Genomic DNA, 19196 nt, shown 5'->3' with positions numbered 1-19196 from the left:
GGTAACTATCCACCATATACACCCTACTTGAGACATTGAGTGGTTGGTAGGTAGATAAAAAAGATTGACAGACTGCATCTCAAAGAACAAAGAAGATTAAAAATGTTACTAAGATTTTGGAGTGTCCTTCCTAGTAGACACACCTACACATGCGCAGCTATATTGTTCTATCTGTAGTGCCAGAACAAATTTAAAAGCTTTTGAGTGATAATAGTAATAAATTGTCATTATTGAGGAGTCTTTGGGCGTGAATTGATACTTTTACTTCCACATCCTTGTAGTAAGTGCTTTGCCCTCTTACTTTTACGTTATTTTCCTTTACACTTATAAGCCATTATATTTTTTGCTGTCTAGTTTTGATATGTCCTGTACTGTTGTTAAATGCCCCATGGAAAAGTATATGAAAAACAGTTCTGTCATGTGCTTAATCAATAAATTTATTGATTTCTTCATCCTTTTTAAGTTCCTGAAGATGGATCCACTGGGCTCTGAAATTGATAGCATGTAAATTTGACACACATGAATGCAGCTGAAAGGACATGAAAGAGGTGGTTTAGATTTATTTTCCCCTGTGGATTTTTGATCAGCATTGGATCTTCTTTACTGTATTCAAACCAATTTTTGTTCTCTGATGTTTGTACAATTCATAAACTGTTCTTCTATCCTTTCAGTCCAACCCAATTTTCTCCACAGTGCAGTAAAGCTGCTCATCTTTGTCACCCCTGTCATCACTACAGATAGATTCTTCTCAAACTGGAGCCTAAGTGACTTGCTCTTCTTCTCCAACCTATTCCTCTTCCCTCCCCTTGCAAAGGAACTAACTGTTCCAAAGCAAGGCCCTCCGCCCCCTTCTCCATACCTACCTTTTATTTGTGATTGTCAACTGTATTTGGAATTTCTCCTCCTGAATGTAAGTCTTGGTCAGCCTTTCTATCTCATTGTAATTGTAGTTTTATCAAGTGAATTTTTCTTTTGGTGTTTTGTAGTGTTTTGTAGCCATGCTGGTGACACCTGATTGCCATCTTACTTCTGGTAACTTAATTTTTAATTTATTGTTGTTGTATCCTTCAGGCTGGACATAACAAAAATAATTGAAACAATGATACATTTATCCATTCTGTTAGCAATACTTGTTGCTTTGCAAAATGAATATAATGGTACGTTTGTGTGTTACAGGTTTTCTGTACTTCTGGGGACTAGTATTTCTAGTCACAACAACACTTGTTGGCCTATTCAAACATGAGATTCCATGTCGTGAAGGAAATGAACCACATGACACTGATTTAGGTGTCAAAGAGACATACAAGTTGTTGTGGGATATAGTACGTCTGCCTGCAGTCCGTACAACCATTGTTGTTCTGTTAACTAGCAAGGTGAGTAACACATGGCTTTGCAATTTTGAAATATTTTGACTTACCCAATTTAATTGCTGTGGCCCCAAGAACTTGCCATCCCCCCCCCCCCCCATCTTTGGCCATGTCCCTCAATTCTGATCTGGTCTTGCAAACTCTCTTTGCTTTCCCTTCTGGTGTGTTCTTATATTTATTTCTGGACCTGCCTCTCTTAATTGTTTCCTGGGGATTTCATTCCAGTGCCTGCTTCTCAATTCCTCCATCTCACTTTCTTAGTGTGTACCCAACTACCACCACTTTCTCTCATGTATCTGATTTGTTCTCCTCCAGAGTTCCTCATTATTTATTTTTTCCAGCCATCAAACATTCACGGTCTGCAAGAGACAGCTATTTATGAAGCTCTGAAGCTGTGACATTATGTTCTTGTCTACTTTGCAGCCTTCGCCGATATAGAGGCCAGCATCCACATTTGTATTAAAAATACAAAGTTTTGTTTTGTATGAGATGATTCTGTTTAACGTATTGGATACAGTTGTACGAAGGCAGCATTTGCCTTCTTTATATGGTTCTTCACGTCTTCTCCAGACCCACCATTTTCTGTCAGCACTGTACCAAGGTATAAGAATGAGTTGACAGTCTCCATCTTGTGATGTTTTCTATGCTGGAGGCTGATAAAAACTTAAATTCTGAGGCCCCTTTCTATGACACCACAAATCTAACATATGGATCATCAGTAATAAATAATAAAGTAAACTGACTACAATCCATTCCAAGAGTCTGGTCCTAGAGTTGCTTGGTCTGTGTGAATATTAACCATGTAATAATACCACAGTATTTGTTTCACAAACATAGTTCACTATAGAAGTTAACAGTAACAACAGCCATAAACCTTGTTTTCCCATTGTTTCCTACATACTTTTGGAAGGTATTCTTAGAAATCAAAGTATTGTAGGTCTGAGTGACCTACCTTAACATCAGCTCACTCTGAACTGGCTTAAGCATCTCTCTAACCTTTATTTATAAACATGCCACTCCTCATCAGTTTAACAGATGTGAGGTCACAGAAACTGCATAGAAATACACTGCTCTGCAAAACTTAAGTGTGATACAGATACAATAACATAACATGTTACCAACTTTGAGAACATGACTGAAATTGAATGAGCATGTTGCCAGAGGTTTCCCAGTCATGCACAGAAAGCTGAACGTAACACCACATGAGGTCTGAGTGAAAACAGTGCCAAATGGGGTGTTCCCTGCAACACAAGCCAGTAGGAGAAATGGGGAAAAACTGTGTCAATCAGTGAACCTTTGATGGTGTTCTTCATTTCACCGTTGCCTTGAGACAGCATTTGGATGACTTCACATGGCGAAGAAACATCAGGAAACTGGAAGAAGGATGATGTGTGGCAAGTGTAACCCCAAGAATTTGGTACTGCTCAGCATTGTTTCACATGCTTGGGAAACATTCCTAACAATGGGCACAGCTGCCAGAAGGAAAAAAGTTATCAATCACTGTCAACTACAGCAGCAGATGATCACTACAATGTGCAGCCGGCAAGAAGGGACCCGCATCAAATAACAGATGTAGTTGCAACCACATGTAACAGGAATGCATGGCACAAAATTTTGTGCTCTCCAGTGACACGGCAACTGCATGGATGTGGTCTCTTTGTCCGGCAACCTGGATGTTCTGTTCCATAGACACTTGTACATAAACAGAACTGTTTGCAATGGTGCCAGGTGGATAGGAACTAGACCAAAGAAGAGTGGAGCGGTCTTCTTGTATGGAAACAGATTTAGTCTGAGTAGTAATTCTGGATGTGCTCTCACGCTGGGAGAAATGGGAACATGTGAAACACCAAGGAACATTGTCTAACATGATCGTTTTGGTGGTTAAAGTGCTACGGTGTGGAGAGGCATAATGTTGCATGAGCATACTGACTTCCAAATTTGTGAACATGGTATACCCACTGCTAAATGTTATTTTGACACTGTACTACTTACCGCTTTTCAGGGGTTCATTCAGCCCTGACTTCATTTTTGTGGATGACAATGTGCGAACCACATTGAACTGCACAGGCTCTTGGAACAAAGTGGATTTTTGTGAATGTTGTGGCCTGCGCATTCTCCTGGCTTGTTCAGCATGTTTGGTATGCATTGGGGAAACACATTTCTGCACAGCCACATGTGCCAGTGATCATCCAGCAGTTGTCAGTTGCACTGGTGGTGATATAGAACACCCTACAACAAGAACTCCTAACTAACCTTGTGACCAGTAAGGGAGCACACTGCAGAGCATGCATCACCATCTGTGGTGATCACACATCCTTTTAAGAACCACTTCCCACATCTTGTGATGTTCAGGGGGTTTCATTGTAGCTATTACCTCTGAATAAATGTATCATTTCTGTTTGTCTCATTTTGTATTTCTTCCAGTTACCTTCTATACCGTACCGTACCAGTTGTTTTTATGTATGGTGCAAGTTTTATCGAACTAAGTATGTGGCAGTGATACATCATGTGAAAGTTAATTTCGTCCTTAATTTTTTCACACATACTTGATTCCACTATTCTTTCCAAATGTTTACTTCTACTTCACAGCAGAGCTCAGCAGTGATTTGAGAAGAGGGAAGAGAAGCTCAGTAAGTGAGATAAATTTCAGACTGAACTGCAAATTTGAATTGTGAAGCTTACAATATCTCACATTTGATGAAAGAGTTTCAGAAGACATGTAACAAGCTCTTCCTTCTGATAAAAGCTGGTCACAACCACAGAGGGATTCATCATGTTTTGCCAGTGCAGTGCGGAAACTCAACAGAAAAGAATTGGACAAAAAAAATATGACCAACTCCCAATTGTGATCCCTATGGCAGTTGTAGAAGACCACAGTGATCTTTCCTCTCTCATATGCCAGGTTGTAAGAGAAGAGATAGAGAGAGCCAGAAATGTCAGGCTGAGTAAGCACAAGATAGCAGCCATAAATGTTGACCCTGTACATCAGGAAGTAATAGAAGATGTTGAAGAAGACATGTATCAGTCTTTAACACCGATCACCCCCACCAGAACATACTCTGCCAACTCAATGCCACAGCCATTGAATGACAACCTTGTACACAAACAACGCAGGTTCAACCAACTTCTACTCCAAGTATAATGCCCCACAGAACAGACATTTGGAGGGCAGAGGAAAACATACTTTTTCACTGTGGACACCTTGTATATGTTGTACACTATTGCACAAAAAGGAGAAGAGGTTTTTTAATGACAACTACGTTAGCAGATGTCAACTATCATGACAGTTCTGTTCTCACCAATTAACTGCAGACAATAATTGTCAACCAGTTTGATGAAGTCTGTTGCTGTGCCCAGGACGAGGTAGTTCTCCAACTCGCCATGGCCATTCCTTGTCATCATACAGAGGTATCAGCTGCTTGCATAGACGTCAGAATTGAGGATTCTAAGCTGAGCAACTATATCCAATGGTGAGGCCACTACGGATGGATATCTTCCATGGATGACAGTCATAAACATGTCAGGAAATCTCATTGACATCATCATCGACAGCTAACCTGTCCAGGTGCTAGTCAGCTCGGGCTTCCTTTTCGGTAGTGTTGAATACTCATTGGCAACATTTAAAGAAGAGTACATTCTATGGTACAGAAGTGAATGTGCAGAAAGTCACAAATGAGAATTATGTCCAGCCAACAGGAACATCTATTGCAAGAGTGCCAACAACAGAACAGAGTCCTGTGAATCTGTGTTCTTGTCAGAGTGTATTCATAATGTTATCAGTCATAGACTGGAAGATCAGAGGCCCAGACCAACAAAGCTATTGCAGCGAGCACATATAACAAAGATTGCTCTGGATGTTTGTTTGGCATTGAAGACATTGTTAACTCATTGTCATCAATGAGACATGTTCCAGTCATCAATCTAGATGCTCAATTAAACTGTGAAGCTTTTGTCAATTGCAAAAAGCTACTCTGGCTCACAGAAGAAATAACCTGCCAGCGATGGCCGTAAACATTGTAGGTGATCAAGGAGAACTTTGGATCAAATTGTTATGAGCAGCCACAGCTCATCCTTAAATCTGTGTGTGTCCAAGAAGAGCGCCTTAATGCCATAGACAAGGAAAAATTGTGTTCCACAACCAGTACAGACAATGAAGATGAAACTAGTATAGAACTGCTAAAAGTATCTAATCTGACCGAGGAACAATGTGAGTGAGTGTTAACTGTTTTTTGCCTATTTTTGGATGTTTTCAGATCCAAAGTGGAGAAAAGACAGACCAAGAGGCTTACGGTAAAACACCATGTCAACACTGGGTATTATCTGCCAGTTAGCCAGTAATTGCATAGGAAGCCACCAACTGAATGATGGATAATCCTGGAGGAAGTAGAGAAGATACTGCAAGATGAGACCATTCGGTGTTAAGAGTCCTTGTTCCTCTGTATTGGTCTTCATGAAGGAGGGGGGTTGCACATGGCATTTGTGCACTGACTATCTGTGAATGAACAAAATCACAAAAATAATGCATCTAAACATTGCCAGGCATTGATGATTACCTAGACTGCTGGAGAGGAGCAAATTAAGACTCAACTGTGTACATTTAGTAAGGCTATTGGCAAATCAAAGTTGATGAGGATGATGGAAAAGACTGTTTTCCACAACTCCTGGTGGCCCTTACATATTCAATGTCATGCTGTTTGGACAATGGAATGCTCCTGCCAACTTCGAGTGTGTGTGGACACCTTGCTTTGACACCTTAAATAAACATCTATTTTCTATCTGGGTGACATTTTTGTGTTTTCAAAGATATTTGAACAACAACTAAGTCAATAACAACTGTGTTGAAGTGTGTTCAGACAACTGCCTGAGTCCAAAAGATTGCCTCTTCGTTGCCCAAGAAATACAAATCTTAGCGCTTCCAGTGTGTGACAGAGGATGCCATCCTGTATCGGAGAAAATAATAGCGGTCACCGACTTTCTAACTCCTCGGCACATTAAAGTATTAATTTGCTCGTATTACCACTGTTTCATGTAAAACTTCTGTGCCAAGGCACTGCTTTGCAAGAACTGCTGCAAGGAGATGCTGGATTTCCCTGTAACATGGTGCAAGTAAAATATTACCTTACCCTTAAGGGGGCACTAACATCTCCTGTCCAAGCATTATATGATGAGAATGCCAAGTCAGAACTTCACATTGATGCTAATGGTTATGAGATAGGTGCAGTTCTATTACAAATTAAAGAAGGTGCTGAAAAACTAATAGCTTATGGTTGCAGAGCACTGTCGATATCTGGTATGAACTACTCTACAACCAAGAAAGAGTGCCTTGAAGTTGTTTGGGCCATCAGTGAGTTCCAGCCGTATTTATCTGTAAAACCATTCACCATTTTGAAGGACCATCATTCTCTATGATAACTAACAAGTGTGAAGAACCTTACAAGTCAACTAGTGAGATTGGCACTGGAGCTTTAGGAATATGTCACAGTGGTATATGACAAGAAACATATTCACAAGAACACTAACTACCTTTAAAGAAGTCTTGTCGTGGAACACAGGGTCGTGGACAAAATCTGAATCATTCCTGCATTAAGTGGAATTGCTGTTGAACAGAGGTAATATACAGCATTGCTGAAAACCATAGAATCCTTTTACTGACAAAGGAGAATTTCACTTAATAAATGGAAGACTGTATGAGAGGAAGTATTATTCGATGTTGTGAAAAAGATTGCTCATCATCCCACCTCATCAGTGACCAGCTATAGTGAAGTTTTTCCATGGTACTCCAGCATCTGGTCACCTTTGATGCATGAAGGCTGTAGACAGAATCAGACATATCACTGGCTGAAAGCACTCACCACAATTACCTCTGAGGTGTGCGGTACGAATTCCATCAGCAGCAGCACCATTGCACTGAACTGGAGTTGACCACTCTGGAGGTTCCCAAAGTCAACGAGTGGGAATCGTTAGACAGTAGTCTGCATGCGAGACGTAGCAGTGTCATGTTATTTCCCTGTCCATGCTCATGTAGGAACCTAGTTCACGTTAGTGTCTTAAGTTAAGGGAAAGTATAACTTGTTGTAGAACGGAGTGTAAAATAGGCTACTGGAATTTTGCAAACTATTGAAGCAGTCCACATTTAAATCCGACATTGGTTTTAAGTGCTGTATGATTTTAATCAATCATCGCATCAGAATTCATGAAGGTGAGCGAAAGCTGTGTTTGACCATTGTCATGCATATTGACAATGTAGTGTCGGCAGACTTGCCAACACTACGCACACTAATTGAAAGAGGCGGCCAAGATGCACGCGCTAACTCAAGCAGGCGGGTGTTAGGTCTGAAACAGGATATGTAATGAATGCTATAAAGAAAAGTATGTAGCTGCTGGAATACTTAACTTTAATCCATCATTTGTATACATCGTTCTTGATGAGACATGCTTCATACGATAACTATCAATTGCTATGGCGCCTTGCTAGGTCGTAGCCATTGACTTAGCTGAAGGCTATTCTAACTATCTTCTCTGCAAATAAACGAGGCTTCTTCAGTGTTGCATCGCTAGCTAAGTCGTCCGTACAACTGGGCGAGTGCTAGTCTGTATCTCGAGACCTGCCTTGTGGTGGCGCTCGGTCTGCGATCACTGACAGTGGCGACATGCGGGTTGGACATGTACTAATGGACCGCGGCCGATTTAAAACTACCACCTAGCAAGTGTGGTGTCTGGCACTGACACCACAGACAAGATGTGGCCACGAGATACATGAGTCCGCTTGAATGGGTAAAAGCTGGGTTCCAGAGAAGGATGAAAAAGAGGCGCCATGAATGTTTTAGGACCAGTTACCCTTGCCAATAGCAGGATGGTCTCATCCCTGCTGTTGCAAGGTGGGAGAGAAGAAATAGCCCACCTATAAAAATACTTTTTGTACTAGACAGGTCAATCCTAAAATTACTAAAAGGAGGTCTCCTAGTGAGTTGTAATTGTGGGTTACTGTTGTGGCCCATAAAAGTAGCTTAATTCTGAATATTAGTGCAATGTGTTGATTATATTCGGTCAAAAAGTACACCATTTTGGAAGCGAGTTGCAGCAGAGCCAGCCACAGGCAGGTAAGAGTGTTATGCATTGCAAAGCAAAACACGGCTGACAAGCATTTTGAAACAGAGCCAGCTGGATGCAGTACAGCAACAGCCAACACTGCAATACACTAGTGGAAGGACGGAAGCCTCTCCTCACTTGCCACCACGGAAGTGTTCAGAGTGCGTACATTAAGCCCTAAATGAACATAGTCTGGAGCAAATAAGTACTCAGCCATTTGTGCACTAAAATATTTTCATCTCAGTATCACAGCCTATGCCATGAGTCTGTGACACTCAGAGTGACATCGTGGAATGCAGTACGGGGTCCACTGTTTGACCACGGGGCAGGGCAGCCTGCCCTGAGTCATGAAAGCAGTTGCTGCTGGAGCAGAGAGCTGCCTGCTTGTTGGAGGGCAATCCGGCCACCTCCGTGGATTTGTTGACTACACTGCCGCACTGTCATCACAGTCGCAGCCGGAGACATTACTGACAGTGGCATTTGAGTGATGCCACGCTTGGCCCCACTCTTTGCACTGTTAGCAATGCTGGTCATTTATTGTTTCGTCTGAGAGGCAAATGGACATCTCCACCAAGCTGTTCGTGGTGTACTATGGCCGAGGGCTGGAATAAAGAAGTTAATTCAACAAATCTACTGTCGCCTGTATGTCTCAGTTCACTCTATATGGGAGACAATCCAATGGTCATCTAACATGAGGAAAAGTGACATGTCTGATGTAACAGGCTGAGCAGAAGTTACAAATACAGGTTGTGTTCTGTTGTTTTGAGCAGACGTCTATGGGTGTTGGCTCCAGGCAGACCATGTTGGCAGTTCATCCTTAGCAGCACCTTTATTGTTAGGTCATCTGATGTTTACAAAGTATAAAGTTCTGTAGGGAGTGACTTTGATCAGTGCTCAAAAGTTGCCACAGTAACTACAGGTTTAGAAGTGGTTAGATCAGATGATCAAAGCTTTTCCCATGGCTCACTCTGGTACATAGGGCTGTGCTTATTATCTTACTGTCTACTTGCTGGGTGTTATGGTAGATAATTGCATGTGGCCTTTTGATCATGACTGGGTGTGAAAATTTAATTGTTGTAGAGAATCTTGTGAAACAATGTGTTAAGCAGTATTGGAACTATCCTGGCACTTCAGATATAAAGTCCCATGTGGTCATTTTGTGTGATATTCCACTGCAGTCACTAGTTCATCAAAGTTATATTTGGAAGATCATTACTTTGAGTTAGTGCCTTGCATGTAAGATACTTAAATTCTATACGTATTATCTTGAATTGCAGGCAACGACAGCCAGATGTCCACATTTTTATATATAGGCATCAGATAGTGCTCTGGCTGTAGAAAGTTTTATGGAACCACAACTGATTTCATGACAGTTTATACAAGATCAATACATTGATAAAGTTAACCAGTTTATTGAGGTAAATAACATAAAGGAAAGTAGGTGTGACTCTACTGCAAAGTATGTAGCTAACATTAAGAAAACACTAAAGGACAAAAAAATTTTTTAAGTATTTCAAACATCTGCTGAATTTTAATATTTCCAATAGAGATGACATCATTTAAAATAATTTTCAGACCTTTCCATACCTGAGGGCACTTTGTTGGTACTCTTTGACATAAGAACATGTATTCCAGCAACCCAAACAACCAACTGCATCAAATAATAAGTAGTAATCTTACTGAGCATAGCGGAAGACCATGGGATGACATCAACGAAGTAGTCCAGTTCCTCAAACTAGTCTTTAATTTCAATTATTTCATGTTCGAAGATACTGCATCCATACAGAAATAGGTTCTCCATGATACTACTGCCTTGCTAATATCAAGGTACGTTGATGACATTATTTTAATTATATAGAGGCTCTTTTCAGGACTGTGAAAATTTTTTGGAGGGATTAAACAAAATATAACACAATATTCAGTTTACTATGGAATGGAGAAGAGGGTGACATTCAGAGCACTTCTGCACAGGCTGCATAGTGTCAGTTATCTGCCGAGGCTTTCGAATGTGAGTTCTAACAACGCAAATAATAGAAGCCTCGAATGTTTGCAACATTTTTGTACGTACCATTAACCGGTATATTGTATGGAGACTAAATAGGAATCACAATGAGGCAGAACTTTCATCCCGTTCAAAGACCTTCAGCTCTCTTATCACAACCGATAATACAGATTCCACTAGAAGAAAGTACTACAGGATTCCTTTCTTTGGAAGTGTTTCTGATAGAATAGGCAAATCCCTGGTTTCATAAAACAATACCTCGGCGTCTTATATTCCTAAGAACAACGTCCAGAAAGTTAGACATAAGGAAAGTATGCTTTGTGATATGTCTAAGTTATTAGGTGGCTACTGCATCTCTCGTCAGCATTGTGGTGTCAAATATATAGGCCATATTGACAGAAGTTTTCCAACTCAGTTTAAAGAACAAACCAATTGTGCAAATTCACGATCAGCACTAAGTGCAAATATACATGACACAGGACATTGGATCATGGACATAAATGAGAAAATGCAGATCATAAATTTGGAGAATGAGGGTAACTACCTTAATATTTTAGAAGAGAGAGCGATTTTCCGAGTCTTACAAAAGTCTCCTGAGCTCACCTTGAACACCCAGACAGAAATGAGATACAGAAATATTTTAGAAAATTTTGACTGTCTATCCTGATAGCCAATTGTTCTAATTTTTGGCAATGTATTTTGCTATCAGTACAAACTTTTATTTCGATTGTAATTTATTTTTTATATTGTACGGGACCTTCCCCTATTTTACCTTTCGTCTTTTGGTGCACTAGCTCTACTTTCTCTATTGCCATCTCACTGGGTTTTCGGATACCATGGCCAATGCAGTTGTCCTCTTGGTTGCTTGCATAGGGACCTAGATAGTTCATTGTTCCTTACAGCTGAGCGTGAATCATCTCCAGATGATATTGTGGTATTTTTTTATGTTGGTTGTATACAATGTCGCACACTTTGAAGAGCTTATTGAACTCCCTTCACATCAAATACTCGTTTTATGTTGTTGTAGGGACATCCTGTTTTATGTATTTGATAAATAGTTCTAGTGGGTTTTATTTTTATTAATGACATGAAGTACAGTGAGAGGCTTCAAGAAAAGTGTTAAATAATGTTGCAGATGCAATTAAGTAAGTACCTAATGTAATAGTATGCACGAAGCCTGTGTAAAAAGAAAAATTGTAAAATACTTCTTTTCTAATCTCTTTTTTTGACCACCTGATGACATGCCTAAACTGGCACGAAACGTATCATGGTTTTAACTTTCTACAGCGAGAGCTATGTTTCTTGCCTTTAAATAAAAATCCTTGAATTCTGGTGTGATGAACATTTATGTTTGATTTGAAATTGTTACTTGTTTACACCAACTTAATTATAGGTCACAGGGCCTCAATAATATAGTCTGTTTGTATCAGACATGTTGGGTACTTATTTTCTGGCCAATAGATATTGTCCCAGGCACACAATTAAGGTCATGCACATATCATCTGTGGGAGCATGGCATCTGAACTTGGTGACAGTTGAAGTAAGACAATTGAGTTTACAGACCGCAGCATCACTTATGTAGACTGAATGGCAGCAGTGAGCAGATGGATCCAGTTCAGCATAAGACTTAAAGAGTACTTTTAACTAAGCCTGCTGTCACTGTGGCCTGTTCTTTTTGGTAGAGACATCGCATGTTTTGTACTTTCCATGTAATATGTAGAACTCTGTGTGTGAACATGAATGGAAGGTGAAAGGGTTTACAAAATATCTGTGACACCTGCCACAGAGTCATCAAAGCTGTAATGAGTGCTGAACCTTTGGAAATTAAGTTTACTTGTAGAAGACAGACTTTTGAAGTACAGGACATCCCATGTGATGATCTCTGATTGTGGACAAGGTTTCAAGTCGAGTCTCATGTCAGAGGTAATTGCACATTATGACATTACACACAGAATGACAGCTGCTTACCACCCAAAGATGAATGATCTCACATAATGCTTTAATAAGTGTTGGCAGATATGCTCTCAATGAACGCTTATATCAAGCAAAGAGAATCATACAATTCTGCCCGACTCGATATTCGCTTACGAAACAGTGAAGCAAAACACTACAGGCTTCACACCATGCTTCCTGCTCCATGGTCACTATACTGAAGTGACGTGGATACACCAGTTCCTGTTGAACTGGACTATACTAAGGATTACTATGTGTACACCTCATCTCCAGGACTGCGGAAGGCAAGATAGCTGGCTTGCATACAGATCCTGAATGCCCAGGCGAAGGACTGAGACCATTATAACACCAAGCACTGAACAGTGAGATGCAGTCCATAATGTAACTATTATTTTCATGGAAATAAATGTAACTAAGATACATTCCAAATTGATAATAATAATAATCTGTAGCATAAAAGAATTTTCAAACAAAAAAAATGAGTATATTCACATATGGTATTAAGAAAGGACTAACAGATTTATCACTTGTGTTCTTGTTCAATAGATATTTTGTAAACTGATGACGTAATCAAAAAACATGATTAATATACACACAGACAAAATATCTGTAATAAGCTGCAGCATAAACAGGCAAACAAAAATGAGTATGTTTGCATATGATATTAAGATCTCTCTCATCTTCTTGTTCAGTGAATTTTATGAGACATTTTTTATATTGGTGACAGCACAAGAACATAGTTAATATGCAAACAAGCAATATAATTTGTAAATCTATAAATAAAAGCCTTAAGTTAAACAAATTTTCTTTTTTGACAGAATTGGATGATTTTAAATTAAATTTTCTTGTAGTATCAGTTTGTGAAATGGTTGTACAATATTTCAATCCTTGTGTACAACACTCATTGAAATCCCATTATTTGTTAGTATTGTTCCATCTTTGCCTTGTGGGCTGATTGCGCAGCAGATGCCATTCCTTACTTGGACTACTTTCAGATGTAGTTTTCCCTACAAAACACAGGTGGGTATCAGTACCAAGTCAATCATGGTATCATTGTAGGGGTCACTGTTTAAGCCCATGACTTGAAAAGCATCACAGAATGAGTGAAGCATGGATTGACTTTTGAAGAGCATACTGACAGCTTAAGGTCTTAACAGCATTCATAGAGTGTGCTGCAGAGTAGATGTTCATATTTTCTTTATAAGAAAATCTGTCACATCACTAATGTATAAAATAAAACATATAACCCTATATATGTCTGAAGAGTACTTAAGAATAAAATTAATTGCTTTACTTGATTGACTGGATTACCTACCAATATGTAATGAATCATTGGTGCACATAATCTTTTGTTTTGCTTTACCACAGTGTTTTAATTGAAGATTAATGAATTTTACTATTATCATGCATGTATGGCCCTTTAGATTACACAGTATTTTTATATATGATGATGCAGCCGTAGGGTGAATAGGAAAGAATTAGTATTTACTTTAACTGTACATATAAGACATGTGCAACATTGAATATTATTCTTATTCATATGCAAACAATGATAAAAATTCACAAGGTTCATTTGCACCAAGTAAAATACTCATATTTCTTATCAGGAAAGGTCATGTGGTAAACTGCTGCAGTCTTCATTACCTCTATTAGGCACAATATAAAATAAACAGGTCAATCATCTAATGTGAGACAGTAAACGAAACACATTTAGATGCTAAAAGACAATCAGGCTTTTAACTACCAGCTTGCTTATATTGTTTTAATTTAGTAATGTTTCAGCATCCAAAAAGTTTCTTATGTTTCGGATATACTAGTCTATATGCATTGGCAAGGTTCAATATATATGTCAAAAAATTTTCCGAGTTCAGCATTCATCTGGCATAACTTTTTCTAGTACCTGGGCAGCTCATATTTTTCTATTATGGCTCCTTGTGCTGATGCCTTTTTAATAATCTCCTTGACTAATGCTTCCCTTTTTTCAACTGACATTGGAGTGCATGGATGGAATTCTGTACATTCTGAAATCAGAATTGTGGGGTGCTTGTAGGACATGATCTCAAAACTAGGTAGCCCATGTATTTAATCCAACTGGCATACTTTCATCAACAGTTGGTTTGACATAGATGTCCAATTTCTTTCATGTCTTTCTCTGCAAAGTTACTTTCAGGATGATACACATAGATTAGTATGCATTCAGTACTACTACCCTCATTGAAAGATTTCCTAGTTTTGGATACAAACTGGAATCCATTGTCTGACATGACTGTTTTCTGTTTTCCTATGTGGGTAAAATAATCTATCCCTAACTTTTGAATTATGTTTTTACTGGTAGTTTTATGTAGGGCATAATTTAATAAATTTCTAAAATAAGTCAACTATGACAAAAAATAAAGCAGAACACCCTCTAGGCCTGGCTAGTGGTCCATATAGATCCAAAGTATGTAGTCTCAGAGGCTTTCTTTGGCATGGTACTCTGCATGTATCCTTGGTTGGTCCTATTAGACGGCTTTGCTCTCATGACATCAGTCATTTGTAGCTAACTGTTTGCATGTTTCCAGATCGTCTTTCTCATATTATAAAAATACATATTTTCTTGAAACTTTCTGGCAGATTAAAACTGTGTGTGACGTGAACTCAGATCCTTTGCTTTCGCGGGCAAGTGGTTTACTGACTGAACTACCCAAGCACAACTCACAACTCGTCCTCACAGCTCTACTTCTGCCAGTGCCTTGCCCATATTTTGAATGTTGAAACAAGTTAAATTCATTGCCATACATTCTGATAACATGAACTGATGATCACTGACTCCCCCCCCCCCCCCCCCCCCCCTCCCCCACACACACACACACCTTGCAAACTCGTGGAAAAGTGGCTCTTGTGGAGACATGGCTTAGCCACAGCCTTGGGCTTCTTCCAGGACTGCTAGTCATGCACGTTTCACAGGAGAGATTCTATGAAGTTGGAAGGTAGGAGACAACATACTGGTGGAAGTAGAGCTGTGAGAACAGGTCATGTGTCAAGCTGAGGGTAAGTCAGATGTTAAAGCACTTGCCCACAAAAGGCAAAGGTCTCGAATTTGAGTCTCAATACGGCACACAGTTTTAACCCACCATGAAGTTTCTAATAGTGCACAATCCACTGCAGAGTGAAAATGTAAAGCAGAACACATTTTCTTGCAGCATTTCTTGACTTCATAATTCCCATGACTCTAATGAACATAATTTATTAATTTGTTTGCATGCCATTCAGGAAAGCTCAATATCTGTTTTTCAGAATCCAGATTTGTTCTTATAAACAAAATTCCTTTCAAAATCGTGCACATCTAGCCAATCGGCTATGACGATCTTGTAGGTAGATTAGTGTAGTATATCTAATTACATGATGACCTAACAGAAAACATTTAAATTTTATGAACCCTTAATGAACTGCCAATAACTCATTTTCAGTCACTGTATGTATCTTTTCATGCTTTAGCAGCATCCTGCTTCCAAGAGAGTGTTTATTGTCTGTATTCACAGTTTCTTTATTTTCTTGGAACAAATGAATTTCCAGCCTAACACTGCTGGCAACTGTGGTCAGCCAAGAGAACAGAGTAGTAGAAATGTTGCTGTTACACAGGGGCTCTTTTATAGCAGTAAATGCTTTCTGACAATTACTGCCCCAACCCAAATTGCATTTTTGCTAAGAAGTTCACTTAGACAGGATGCATTTAAGCACCGTTCATTTAGTTTGCAGCTCGTCTCCATGACTGTTCTAATGCTGACAACTGTCATTGGCAGCTCTACATAAACCTTGAAGTCATTAATCTTATCACTCGAAGCTTCTAAAGAGTGGACACCAAACATCTAGTATCTACATTTTATTTCCCAAGTACTTATTTTTACATTTATAATAGGTCTGTGAGGTTCATCTCCTTCCTCCTTTAATACGTGATGGAATGTTGAAATTAGCCAAATGAGTAGGTCCCCCATGAAATGTGTTATCCTGTTATGGTCATCAGTTGTTATGTATCCTCAAGTCTCCTTCTCCTCCAATTCCCTTGTGCTTTCAGGAGTCAGTGATCATCAGTTCATGTTATCAGAATGTATGGCAATGAATTTAACTTGTTTCAACTTTCAAAATATGGATATCTTTTAGGAATCCTAAAATACAATTCCGAGAGGATTGTATGGAATTTGTGGAATCGGCAAGCAATCAGCAATGTTGTGCTGTTATTATAAACATGTCTTCCGTATTAAATAAAAAAAAATTGAATTTATGTAATATCAATTTATGTTAAAGTCAAAGGGTCTGTTGCTAGACGTTGCAAGAATGGATTTTGAAATTATATATCAACCTGCTCCAACCCAACAAACAGGGGCTTTTCCATGTTCTGAGAATATACTGGTACTCTCATTTTCTTTACTTTACTTATATTTGCCTTGAGACCAGCAATTTTCTGTGGTATACCACACCTCCACAACACCAACCACACTACTCGATGTTTACAGAATCTAAGGTGTTTTCAAAATCAATGAATCCCGGGTACACGGTTGCCAGGAATTCTTTACTTTGCTCTAAGATGATCATCACAGTATTCATGCCGGCCGGTGTGGCCGTGCGGTCTAGGCGCTTCAGTCTGGAACCGCGTGACCGCTCCGGTCGCAGGTTCGAATCCTGCCTCGGGCATGGATGTGTGTGATGTCCTTAGGTTAGTTAGGTTTAAGTAGTTCTAAGTTCTAGGGGACTGATGACCACAGATGTTAAGTCCCATAGTGCTCAGAGCCATTTGAACCATTTTGAACAGTATTCATAAGATCAACACAATTGTTTTGTGCCCAGAGACTGGCTTCTTTACGCAGTCAGTTTTCGTCAATCTTTAATGCTACGTACAATGACATTGGTGCCCCTGCTGGGTGTTGGCATAAATGTAATATCACACCAGTTCCTACAATCTGACAAATTTCCATTTTTGGTTGACTTATCCACCAATCCGCTTATCCACTCGTTTGGGGATTTCACTTCGAGACAGATATTCTTCAATGAGGGATGGAGCATTTTAACAGTAGTTTCTGAATTGAATTTTAAGAGCTTCCGTGCTATATTGTCTAGCCCTGGAGCCTTTGCCTTTTTCGTTCATTATGGGATGCCGTGTATTTATATCTTGACCACTTTGACTTTCTCTGGAACATCTCTCACCTATTTATTTTGGTTGTCTTCACAATTTAATAACCTTTTGAAGTACTCCTACAGTCTTTGTAGCTGTGCCTGTTGGGTCATAATCATCACTCCATCATTCCTGTTAACCGGCCCTCCACATCTAAAATTCTTCATTGATAACCATTTGGTAATATTGTACAGCTCCTTTGTATTATCCCACTTTGCTCTCTCTTCTGCTATTATCAACTTCCTTTTATATTATCTTGTCCCTATTTCCATGCTTTTGTTCACCTCAGTGTATTCTTTATGCTCTTCAATCTTCTATGCTCTTGCCTTACAGACATTTAATTTTTGTTTGAGTTCTTTCCTGTAGTTAATCTCATTCATCATTTCATCAGAGACCCACTCTCTTTTCTGATATGTCGTATAATGTAAGATATCTCTGCAACATCTAGATAAATGTCTCTGAGTTTCTGCTGATCTTCTTCAGTTCTTTCCCGCTTAAAGTTTTCTTCAGAGAGGGCCAGAAATCAGTTTCATAGTGCAACAGCCATTCTGTCTTTGACCTGTTAGTCTTGTTCTTTTAACCTATGATTGAGCTAGGTCCTCTTTTCAGTCTGAACTCCGGCAAACCTAGGTGGTGGTCACTTCCATTGTCTGTTCCTCGCATACTTCTCACATTTAACAGAGAGTGTTGAAACTTAAAGCTTATTGGCTGCATTGGTCTTATCTGATGAAACTCACATTATGTTACGGCAGTTATGATGTGGAAACAGTGTACCTTCAATGACTAGATCATGCTCAGTGCATATATCTATAAGCAGTTCAGCAGTTACATTTCTGTTTCTACTGCTGTGGACATGTGTGGTGTGTTTAAGCATTTCATTATCTGAACCAATGTTGACATTCAAGTCTCCCATTAAAATATTTTTGTTTCTACAGTAAGCTTGTCTAAGTACTCCATTTAGCTCTGTAGGAAATGCATCTTATAGCTTTCTTTCAGCCACTTCGATTGGTGTGTAGTGCTGAATGACAGTAATATTTTGCACATTTGTTTTAAAGCATGTAGTTATTATCCATTCAGAGACTGGTTCTCTCTCCAGTAAGCTCCTTTTGCTCTACACCATTTCTGTGCATTGCTCTGCATACAGCTGTAGTTCACCATTTTGTGTCTGAACTTCCCCAGATTCTGGCCATCTTATTTCACTTTGTCTCAGTGTACCCAACTGGTAGTTCTCCAAGTCATTTTGACTTGTCTTAATCTTCCTGCCTCTTTCAACATTCTTATGTTCCAAAATTGAATAAGGGTTTTCCTTTTTGGGCCAAAGGATTCACCTGGTTATTGTCCTTTTAGTCTCTGTGGTTTAAAGATTTTTAGTGGTGCTGATTATTATTGGCCCATAGCCCGCGAGTACCTTGGTGGGCATGCCACCTCAAGGCCTGGGCACCTGCTAAGTTTATATTTCAGGGTCTTACCCCTTAGACAGCTTGTTTTCACCATGGCTACAATCAACTATCCATCCTTCTGCAGTAAGACATATGTTCATGACCATTGTCATGGTCACCAAGGAAATTCCACAGACACAAGGGGACTGTGCCTGCTGCCCCACAATCAGAGAAGGAAATGATATAAGACAGGATGG

At 39.4% G+C, this 19196-nt stretch overlaps 1 protein-coding gene across 2 annotated transcripts in view; it reads left to right on the top strand.

Moving 5' to 3' along the window:
* The window catches only part of LOC124789513 (acetyl-coenzyme A transporter 1), a 73264-nt gene that overhangs the window by 11104 nt on the left and 42964 nt on the right, over window positions 1-19196 (top strand). For both annotated transcript variants that reach the window (XM_047256900.1, XM_047256899.1), the window contains exon 5: window positions 1177-1373. In XM_047256900.1, coding sequence (XP_047112856.1) covers window positions 1177-1373 — 197 coding nt within the window. The remainder of the gene's footprint in view (window positions 1-1176; window positions 1374-19196) is intronic.

The sequence above is a fragment of the Schistocerca piceifrons genome, chromosome 3, assembly GCF_021461385.2.
Source record: "Schistocerca piceifrons isolate TAMUIC-IGC-003096 chromosome 3, iqSchPice1.1, whole genome shotgun sequence".
NCBI lineage: Eukaryota > Metazoa > Arthropoda > Insecta > Orthoptera > Acrididae > Schistocerca > Schistocerca piceifrons.
The sequence above is the reverse complement of the archived record's forward strand: the minus strand, read 5'-3'. Positions and strand labels throughout refer to the sequence as shown.